At 57.6% G+C, this 9,822-nt stretch overlaps 1 protein-coding gene across 1 annotated transcript; it reads left to right on the top strand.

Annotated features, from left to right (window-relative positions):
- Positions 1–5,408: 5,408 nt before the first annotated feature.
- On the top strand, positions 5,409–9,148 carry ENTPD8 (ectonucleoside triphosphate diphosphohydrolase 8). Its single transcript, XM_007946979.1, has 9 exons — positions 5,409–5,534; positions 5,612–5,729; positions 6,887–7,037; positions 7,136–7,295; positions 7,584–7,814; positions 7,889–8,152; positions 8,254–8,364; positions 8,736–8,870; positions 8,957–9,148. The coding sequence occupies exons 1-9, from the start codon at positions 5,409–5,411 to the stop codon at positions 9,146–9,148; spliced, it is 1,488 nt and encodes a 495-aa protein (XP_007945170.1).
- Positions 9,149–9,822: the final 674 nt, after the last annotated feature.

Here is a 9,822-nt window from a genome sequence, read left to right as displayed (position 1 = left end):
CCAGCTGTATGACAGTCTCCAAAAGACAAAACTCTAGAGAGGAGAGTTGGCAAGGTAGGGCCCTGATTACAAAGCTCAGGGAGGTGCTTGGTGACGGAGCTGCTCTGGATCACACTGTGCTGGTGGGCACACGGATGGCCCCACACGCGGGGAGGGGGCAGTTGGTGATGAACAGCAGGGCCGAGAGGCTGCACTGACCGGCCGTCTCTGGCCTAGCTCGGCCGCCCGGCTCCCATTGTGGCTCTGGCTGCACTGGCCTTTCCAGTCACCTGACTCCCACTCATCCCTTAGTCCTCTCTGGGCACCCCGTCCTCCCACTGGGGGAGGGGGGAGGGCAAAGTCCATGGGGCAACGCCCGGGATGGCTGCCATGGGGCAGAGCAGTCACAGAAGGACGGGGTCCAGAGGGCAGAGGGCTGGGTGGACAAGGGGGCTGGAGGCTGTGGGGGGCACGGGTTCCCTCCAAGCACCTGCCCTCCCTGCCTTGTCCCCAGGGAGGTCCAGTTCTGCCCTCCTTGTGATCCTGAGAGCTAAGGGCACTGTCCCTCCCCTCTTTCAGTCCTCCCCTCCCCCCTTTTTTTCTTCCCAACCCTCTATCCCCCACCTGAGGCTGCACCTGGTGGACCTGGGTACGGCACTGCAGGTGTTAAGGCCAGCGAGGGATAGAGGTCAGTGTCGGTGAGAGGATGTGTCAGTGAGAGGACCAGGCGGGCAGCGGTGGCTGCTGTGTAACACCTGTCAGCTGCTTGGGTGCCGTGGGCCCAGGTGCAGGTGGGCGGTGACGGATGACTGGGGCGGGCGGGGCAGTTGACAGGTGCCCTGTGGACAGTCGACACACACGCCCAGCCAGCCCTTTCTTGTTGCTGCCCATCGGCTTCCAATCCAGGTGAGGCGATGTTCCTGTCCTGAGGGGGCTGGCCTACTCCCAGGGGGTTCGCCCTGTCCCAAAGGCCCTCCTGGCCCCAGGGGGCTGCCCTGTCCTGAAGGGCCGTCCTGTCCCGAGGGGCGGTACTATCTCTGGAGCACCCTGCCACCTCCCTTTGCTGCCCATCGGGGGTTCAGGCTGGAATTGAGTCTGGGGTAGCACTTGCCCTGCAGGATTGGTGTGAAGTGGGGTCCCCACGTCCCTGGCTGTGTGTGTGTACTCTGAAACTGGGGGTGGGAAGCTGGTCTGGGGCACAGCCTGGGTTGGGGGTGAGCTGCACCTCCCCTCTGTTCTGTGGAGCCCAGTCTCCTCGGAGAGTGGGCTGACGCCAGCTCCCCGTCATAGGACAGCTGTGACGACTATGAGCCTGTCCCTCTGAGCTGTGCTTGGGACAAGGTGCCACACTGCCCTGACCCTGCCCAGAGCTGGGAGAAGCCTGTGGTGTTGCCACAATTCTTGAGGGACCTTTGGGGAACACACCAGTTTCATGGCTCAAAGAGCCCGTCTTCCTAGTGAGCTCGGGGCTGCTGTCTGGACAGTGGCAGGGAGGGGGCTGGAGCAGCCAGCATTGGGGGCAGAGTTGCCCAGGCTGCCTGGTGACCCCTGCGGCCTCTCCTGGAACCTCTGAGGTACAGATGTGGGACCCCAACTGCCCAGACTGCAGCGGCCCTGCCAGGCCCAAGCCAAGAGGGCAGATACCACTGGGCCCTGCTTGCAACTGCATTTCTGGGCCTGCCTTGGCCAGCTTGGCCTGTCTCAGGCCAACAGAAAAGTTTGAGAATCAGATTAGAAAAATCCAGGGTTTGGGTTTTCAAAGAGAAATGGAGTTCTTTGTTCAGAATCCTTTGCATGAAGGTTCCTTAACCAAGATGACCTGCCCCTGGGATGCCAGCTGGCCTCGCTCGTTGAGTTACACACATGGACACCATGGAGAAACCAGACCTCCCAGTGGTCACGGGGAAGGACGGTCACTCCTGGGTCAGCAGAGAGGCTGAGATCCAGGTCAGCTCTGCCTGAGTTCAGTGCGGTGTGACCCAAAGAGCTAGACGTGACCTCCTCTCACCCCCGCCCCAAGGAAAGGCCGTAAGGGGAGCAGGGGGCCTGGAGGGCGGATGCGGGATGCTTCCTCAGATAACCTGGGTGGGGGCACTTAGATGCACCTTTCTGTCGCAGGTCCGTTGAGGGCACCTTTGTCTCTGACAGTGGCATTAAAAAGGGCTATCCACAGTGAGTGTTGTGGGCTAGCCTTGGCCCAGGCAGAGGGGCATGTAAGGGAAATAGCGCCCATGGCAATTAGCTTTAAAGTGCTGAATGACTCATAGCTGGTGATGGAGACTGCTCATTGGCACCCCCTGAAGTGGCTGGAGGGTATATAGCCCCAAGGGAAGGCACCAGGGGACCAGGGGCCTGGAGGCTGGGATGAGGGTGCTGTGGCCCAGAGAGCCTCTGCCCACAGGTCCCACTGTGGCACCCTCTTGGCCCTGCCCCTGTGGCTCCCCAGGACCTGGGCAATTGTGGCATCTGAGCCCCGGGAGGCGTCCAGCACAGCAGCGCCAAGGGGCATCAGGGTTGGCAAAGAGCAAACCAAAGTCTCTGCCAAACTTAAAGCAAAGCGTTTTATTGAAGGCAAGACTCCAGTCGGGGTGAGGCTTAGTGAGGGCTCTGCAATGCTCTGAGGCAGCTGGAGCCTCGATCACAAAGTGGGGAAGGGGTGTTTGGCCACAGTCATGGGGGCTGGGGTTACGCACGCTACAAGACAGTGTTGTTGTTATTAGGTGCCATTGAGCCGGCTCCGACTCATAGCCATCCTGTGTACAACAGGGCAAAACACTGCCTGGTCCTGTGCCAGCCTCTCAGTCCCTGCCAGACCTGAGCACATCGTCACATCCACTGTGTCCGTCCATCACATTGAGGGCCTTCCCCTCTTTCTCTGACCCTCCACTTTACCAAGCATGACATCCTTCTCCAGGGCATGGTCCCTTCTGACAACATGACCAAAGTAGGTCAGATGAAGGCTGGCCATTCTCTCTTCCAAGGAGCATTCCAGCTGCATTTCTTCCAGGATAGATTTGTTACTTCTTCTGGCAATCCGTGGAACTTACAGTATTCTTCACCAACACCACAGCTCAAAAAGCATCAACTCTTCTTTGGTTTTCCTTATTCACTGTCCATTTTTCACAGGCATATGAGTCAACTGAAAGCACCATGGCTTGGGTTAGGGGTACCTTAAGACTAAGGTAATTCAAAGAGACGTATTTGGTCTTCAGCACTGTAAAGAGGTCTTTTGCAGCATATTTGCCCAGTGGAATACGTAGTCTGATGGCTTGACTGTTGCTTTCATGGGTGTTGATTGTGAAACCACTAATATGAAATCTTTGACAACTTGAATCTTTTCTCCATTTATCATGATGCTGCTTATTGGTCCAGTTGTGAGGATGTTCATTTTCTTTATGTTGTGATGTAATCCCTATTGCAGACTGTAGTCTTTAATCTTCATTAGTAAGTGCTTCAAGTCATCTTAATTTTCAGCAAGCAAAGTTGTGTCATCTACATATCACAGGTTGTTAATGAGTCTTCATCCAATCCTGATGCCATATTCTTCTTCATATAGTTCAGCTTCTCATAACAACCATATAATCTACATGACAATCACTCACTCACTCATTACCATCAAGTCAGATCCGACTCATAGCGACCCCTCCTTGGGTTCCAAGGTGGTATCACTATGCAAATAGATTGCCCAGTTTTCCTTCCAAGGAGTGGCTGGTGGGTTTGAACCACCAGCCTTCTGGTTTGCAGTCAAATGCCTTATGTCACCAGAGTTCCCAAATGACAATAACAAGTTGAAATTTGACAAAGTTAGCTGATCTATTTTCTGCCATAGATCTCTTGGAGCCAACCGGTCAGAATGTATGCGTCCTTCCTGGGGCCTGCTGTGCAAACGTTCTTCTGAGATTACCTTCACAAACACATATGGACAGACATCTCTTTACAAGCCATATTTTTGTCCTCTGTCTTGTTTGCTGAGAGTTGTTAATGTTCACAAGATACTACAGCTCTAAGTTACAGGCTTTAAGCCTTAGGAAGGCAGAAAGGAGGATTTGGGACAAGTTGAATTCAACGACGGAGCTTTGATTGAGACCTAGGGCAGTCAGTTTTTAATCATTCCAGGCACCTGAGTTTTGAATGCCCTTACACAGCCATACCATAACTGACTAACAGACTTCTTGAGTGAAGGACTTTTATGTTCTAACACGGTGTTTTAATCTTTGCAAGGATTCCCAAGATCCCTTTTCTGAAGCATCTCTTCAACAATCATTGTTGTGGTCTTTGCTGTCACAGCCATCCAGAAAACAATTTGTTCCTTTCCTCTAGTTCACACCACATTTCTCAAGCCCTTCTGCAAACATGGCTGAAAACAGTAGCTATAAGCTGCTGCTGCTTTTTTTTTTTTTTTTAATTTTTATAGTGATTCGAGTGAAAGCTTAGAGCAAATTCACATTCCATACAGCAGTTCATATACATATTATCTCATACATTGACTGCAATTCCCCACAGTGTAACAGCTTTCTTTCCACTTCCTCCCGACAGTCACCTCTTCCCTGTGTCCTTTCCTCCCAGGCACTCCTGCTCACACTGAGCTGTCTCTCTGTGCAAACACAGCCCTTCTGTTCTCCCACAATTGATCACTGATCGATTGATCACTCCAAGTAGTGTATCTACCTGATATAAATGTTCACCCCATCTGCCTGTCTATTATTTGGCTGAAGCCATGCTAGTGAGTTCAGTTCCAGACCTGAAGGGTAACTAGGGGTGACGGTCTCAGGTCTCACCAGGCTGTAACAGACCAGCAAACTTGTTTTTGTTCTTTTGTTTTTTATGATTTTGAGTTTTGTTCCACATTGTTCTCCCTTTCAAGGATCTCCTACACAGATCCCCCTCCGAGTGGTTGACAATGGTGGCCGGGCACCGTCTAGTTCTTCTGGTCTCATGGTCATAGAGGTTGAGGATCACATGGTCCATCCACTAGCCCCTTGGACTAATTGTTTCCATGCGTCTTTGGTTTTCTTCATTCTTCTTTTGAACTGCTTATCTTAAAGTTAATGATAAGCAGAAGTAAATTAGACTATAAAGTAGCCTGCACCCTGAGCAGAGGCCTCCCTCATGCCAAATCCACTGCCTGCTGCCACTGAGTCAATTCTCTTAGTGACCCTATAGGACAGAGTAGAACCGCTCTACAGCATTTTCGAGGCTGTAAATCTTTATGACGCAGACTGCCTCATGTTTCTCATGCAGGGAGGCTGGTGAAAATTGCCACCTTTGTGGTTGGCAGCTGAACGCCGTAACCACTGTGCCACCAGAGTGCCTTTCTCTCCTGCAAACACCTAGATTGTGGGGCTTTTACACAGGTGCACGGGGCCCCTGCCTCCAGAGGGCTGTGGAAGGAGCGGCAGGTGGCATCCATTGTTGACAGCTACTCCGTCATGGGGCTGTCCTGGAAGGAGAGGGTCCTCACTGCCCTGCTGGGGGCTGCTGCTGCCTCGGGCCTCACTGCACTCATCCTCATCCTGGTGGAGGCCACCAGCGTCCTCCTGCCTGCAGACACCAAGGTGCGCTGGCTGGTCTACAGTGGGGGCGTGGGCTGGGGTGATGCCAACCCCATCCTCCTGACTCACGCCATCCCCAGTTCGGGATTGTGTTCGATGCTGGCTCTTCCCATACATCCCTCTTCGTGTATAAGTGGCCTGCGAACAAGGAGAATGACACAGGTGTTGTCAGCCAGGCCCTGGCTTGCCAGGTAGAAGGTCAGTGGACAGCTGGGCTGCCCATGGTAGCCAGCGGGGCACTCCTGAGGGTGAGGTGTGGAGCCGTGTAGGAGCTGCGTCTGTCACCCCGCACAGACCAGCAAGTCAACCTACAGAAAATGGACTGTGAGAGGCCACGTGGGTGCCCAAGGGCTCCTGCTGGGGTGCCCCACAGGCTCCTAAAAGGCCTTGGGAGTTTTTTCCTGCCTGCTCCTGCCTCCCAGGGTTGGTTCCCTCTGCCACCCCTCCCTCTGGACCCCAAGGCTACCCACTCCCACTCTGCTGGGGAGTTGTCCCCTAGGACCCTGACGGAGGAAGGAGGGCGGCAGGCCTCATGTGTCCTCTCGCCGCTCTGGTGGCAGACGTCCACATCTTGCTCTGGATCCAGCTCCCTCCAAGGCTCTAAGAGAGGACTCCTCCTGGCCTCTCCCAGCTTCTGGTGGTCCCAGGTGTTCCCTGGTTTGTGGCCACATTGCTCTGATCTCTGCCTCTGTGGTCACATGGCTTCTCCTCTGCTCTGTGCCTTCTCCTCCTCCAGGGGCAGATTACCCAATAAGTAAGGTAAGCACAGGCTTGGTTCTGCTTACTTACTACTCTGTAGTGAGCAATTCCACATGGTTTTCACCACATCCCAGAGGATGCAGTGGTTAACGTATCTGGCTACTAACCAAAAGGTTGGCAGCTCGAACCCACTAGCCTCTTGGTGGGAGAAAGATGAGGCAGGGTGTTTTTGTAAAGATTGACAGCCTTGGAGACCCTGTGGGCAGTTCCACTCTGTCCTCTAGGGGCGCTGTGGGTCGGAATGGACTCCACGGCAGTGGGTGTGGTTTGGGCTTTGCTTCCGTGAAGATTGACAGCCTTGGAGACCCTGTGGGGCAGCTCCACTCCTCCTTTAGGGGCGCTTTCTACTCCGTGACAGTGGGTTGACCCCATCCCATATGAAATTGTTTATTACAGATTAGTGAATAAGCACAAGGAAGCCTGTGCTTACCTCGTGTATTGGGTACTCAGACACTATTCTGTCTCTTGTAAGGACACGTGCCCCTTCTCCCCTGCTTGATCTGGAATGTTCCCACTGAGACCTTTCCCACGAGGTTCTCTCACTACGGGCCACTCAGCCCGAGAGCCCCAGAGCCTGGTCTTAGACTCTGTTCCAGGGCCCGGGATCTCCTCCTATGCGTCCAACCCGGCCCTAGCGGGCGAGAGCCTGAGGGGCTGCCTGGAGGAGGCGCTGGCGCTGATCCCAGAGGCCAAGCACCGGGAGACGCCCACGTTTCTGGGGGCCACGGCTGGCATGAGGCTGCTCAGGTGAGAGGCCAGACGCTCCAGGAGACCCCGAGGTGGGCGGAGTGGACCCTGGGGCGGGAGGCTCCGGCTCCAGCCAGCCCGGCTTCCGCTCCGCGCAGCCAGAAGAACAGCTCACAGGCCGAGAGCATCTTCGCGGAGGTCGCCCGCGTGCTGGGCCAATCTCCCGTGGATTTTCGGGGCGCCGAGCTGCTGGCGGGGCTGGACGAAGGAGCCTTTAGCTGGATCACCATCAACTACGTGCTGGGAATGCTGCTCACGGTGCTTCGGGCCGACCGAGGGCGGGGCGGGGAAGAGGGCGCCGAGGCCCGGGCTCCAAGGGCAAGGTTGGGCCCTGCAAGTCAGGGCAGGGACGCTGGGAGGCGACCCGCTGCCGCGGGGCGTGGCCCAGAACGCACGGCCGGGCCGGAGGGGCGGAGAGTGAGAGTGCGGGGCGGAGTCCCGTGGGGCGGGTTTGGGCTGGTGGGCGTGGCGAGTCCCGAGGGGCGGGGTGGGGCTAGTGGGCGGGGCCTGCGTCCCGGGGTCTGAGTGAGCCTTGTTCGTGGTCAGTACACCTTCTCCGGAGAATGGGCCCGGCCCGTCGAGGCGACGCTGGTGGGAGCCTTGGACATGGGCGGCGCTTCCACGCAGATCGCCTTCGTCCCCGCGGGCCCCATCCTGGACGCGAGTGCGCAGGCTTTCTTCCGCCTCTACGGCTCCCCCTACCGCGTCTACACGCACAGCTACTTGTGCTTCGGGCGGGACCAAATGCTGAGCCGGCTCCTGGCCCGGCTGGTGCAGGTCAGGCCCGCGAGGGCAGGGCAGGGCAGGGTGGGGGGCCCTGGCCCCGAGGTGCTCAGACCCTCTCGTCGCAGGACAGCATGACAGGCCTGGTCCGCCACCCCTGCTACCACAGCGGCTACCGGGCCACGCTGCCCCTGGCCCCCCTGTTCGAGTCGCCCTGTGTTGGCACCTCGGCTCTACCTGGCGCCGCCCAGAACCTCACGGTTGAAGGCGCGGGGAACCCCGGGGCCTGCGTTTCAGCTCTCCGGGCCCTCTTCAACTTCTCCAGTTGCCAGGGCAGAGGGGACTGTGCCTTCGAAGGCGTCTACCAGCCCCCGGTGCAGGGCCGGTTCTACGTGAGCACCCCACCCCCCCGCCCCTGCCCCCTGGTGGGACCTGGGGGTCCCGCTGGCTGCCAGCTCTGGAGCAGGGCACCCACGCTGCACTCCCCTGCTAGGCCTTCTCCAACTTTTTCTACACCTTCCACTTCCTGAATATCACCTCCGGACAGCCCCTGGACACGGTCAACGCCACTATCTGGGAGTTCTGCCAGCGACCCTGGAAGCTGGTGAGTGGCCTAAGACTGCAGGCTGCTGGGCCCTTCTGGCCCCTGCGCTTGGCTGTGGGCAGGAGAAGCCTGCCAGGTGCCGGGCAGAACCAGGCAGGGGCACAGGCAGTGTGGGCGGCAGGGTTTGGGAGGGAGGACAGCCACGGCCACCGTGCTCCAGCAGGAGCTGTGAGGTAGGGGCACACTGGGCTTCTCTTGACAGGTCCCATGAGTCCCCAGAGGGACAGCTGAGAAGAGTTCTCTGCCGACTGCCCAGCCCCCAACTCCTCCTTCTGTGGTCCAGTCTCAGCCTGGCCACCCCTCACTGGGACAGGGCATGTTCATGGTCTGGGGCTCACCCAGTCCTGACGCCTCGGCCTGTTCGGCTACAGGTGGAAGTGAGCTACCCTGAGCAGGCCCGCTGGCTGCGGGACTACTGTGCCTCTGGCCTGTACATCCTCACACTCCTGCTTGAGGGCTACAGCTTCAACGAGGAGACCTGGCCCAGCATTGAGTTCCGCAGACAGGTGACTCGGGGGCCCCACCTGACACGCTGCGCTGAGTGGGGGCTCAGAGCAGCGCCCTGAGGCCCTGACCCTGTGCTGATCCACAGGCTGGTGGGACGGACATCGGCTGGACACTGGGCTACATGCTGAACATGACCAACATGGTCCCGGCCCAGGCGCCAGTCCCACATCAGGCAGAGAGCTATGGGGTCTGGGTGGCCAGCATTGTCCTTATGGCACTGACCCTTGGAGCCATTCTCGGAGCAGCCGCAGTCCAGCTCCTCTGGCCCCGGGACTAGGCAGTGGTGCCCCCATGCCTCGGGAGGGGGCCCAGCCCTGGGACCCCGCGGGAGCGCCACAGCCAAGCCTCTTTTCCTGCCACAGCCCTTGTGATCTTGTTCTGTGGGCTCTGGGCCTGCGGTCAGCTGGCAGTGGGCAGGGCTTAGCGTAACTTGAGCCCGTGGTACCCTCCTGCAGCACGTGCAACTCTGCAGTCCGCCCTGGAATGAGGAGTGTGGGGTTGGCAGACAGCGCCATGGCTGCTCAGAGCAGACTTGAGGACCCAGCCCGTCTGTGAGCACCTGTGCATGTTCTTGGCCCCAGTCTGTGCGTGCCACGCATGTTCTCTGGGCTGCTCCATGAGTGCTCACGCATGTTCTCGGCCCTGCCCCGTGGGTGCCTACGTGTGTTCTCACCATTGCTTCATGAATTGCCATGCGTGTTCTCAGCCTGGTTTTGTGAGCGTGCAGGCACCATCCCCCCAGCATGAGGACACAGCAGTGACCAGGACTCAGGGAAGCTGGGATCTCGCGTGGGAACACAATCTACACACAGATCCCCCAATAAAACCCAGACGCAGTATGTGGTGGTGGTGCCACGTGCTGGTCTCACAGGCAGGGAGGAGGTGGGCAGGGAGGGCCCTGTTGAGCTGTGGATGGAAACCAAGGAGCTGCCACTTGATGCTGCCCCTAGA

Source organism: Orycteropus afer, unplaced genomic scaffold (genome assembly GCF_000298275.1).
Source record: "Orycteropus afer afer isolate SDZICR_OR568_19922 unplaced genomic scaffold, OryAfe1.0 scaffold00174, whole genome shotgun sequence".
NCBI classification, from domain to species: domain Eukaryota; kingdom Metazoa; phylum Chordata; class Mammalia; order Tubulidentata; family Orycteropodidae; genus Orycteropus; species Orycteropus afer.
Note: the sequence above shows the minus strand (reverse complement) of the source record. Positions and strands in the feature narration are given on the sequence as shown.

What these genes read in the sequence shown, in the direction of transcription:
- ENTPD8 (XM_007946979.1), top strand. Translation starts at nt 5,409, where the DNA reads ATGGGGCTGTCCTGGAAGGAGAGGGTCCTCACTGCCCTGCTGGGGGCT. An exon ending in CCTGGCTTGCCAGGTAGAAG is followed by an intron (nt 5,730 to 6,886) that starts GTCAGTGGACAG and finishes ACTCTGTTCCAG; the next exon opens with GGCCCGGGATCTCCTCCTAT. An exon ending in GCCAGCGACCCTGGAAGCTG is followed by an intron (nt 8,365 to 8,735) that starts GTGAGTGGCCTA and finishes GTTCGGCTACAG; the next exon opens with GTGGAAGTGAGCTACCCTGA.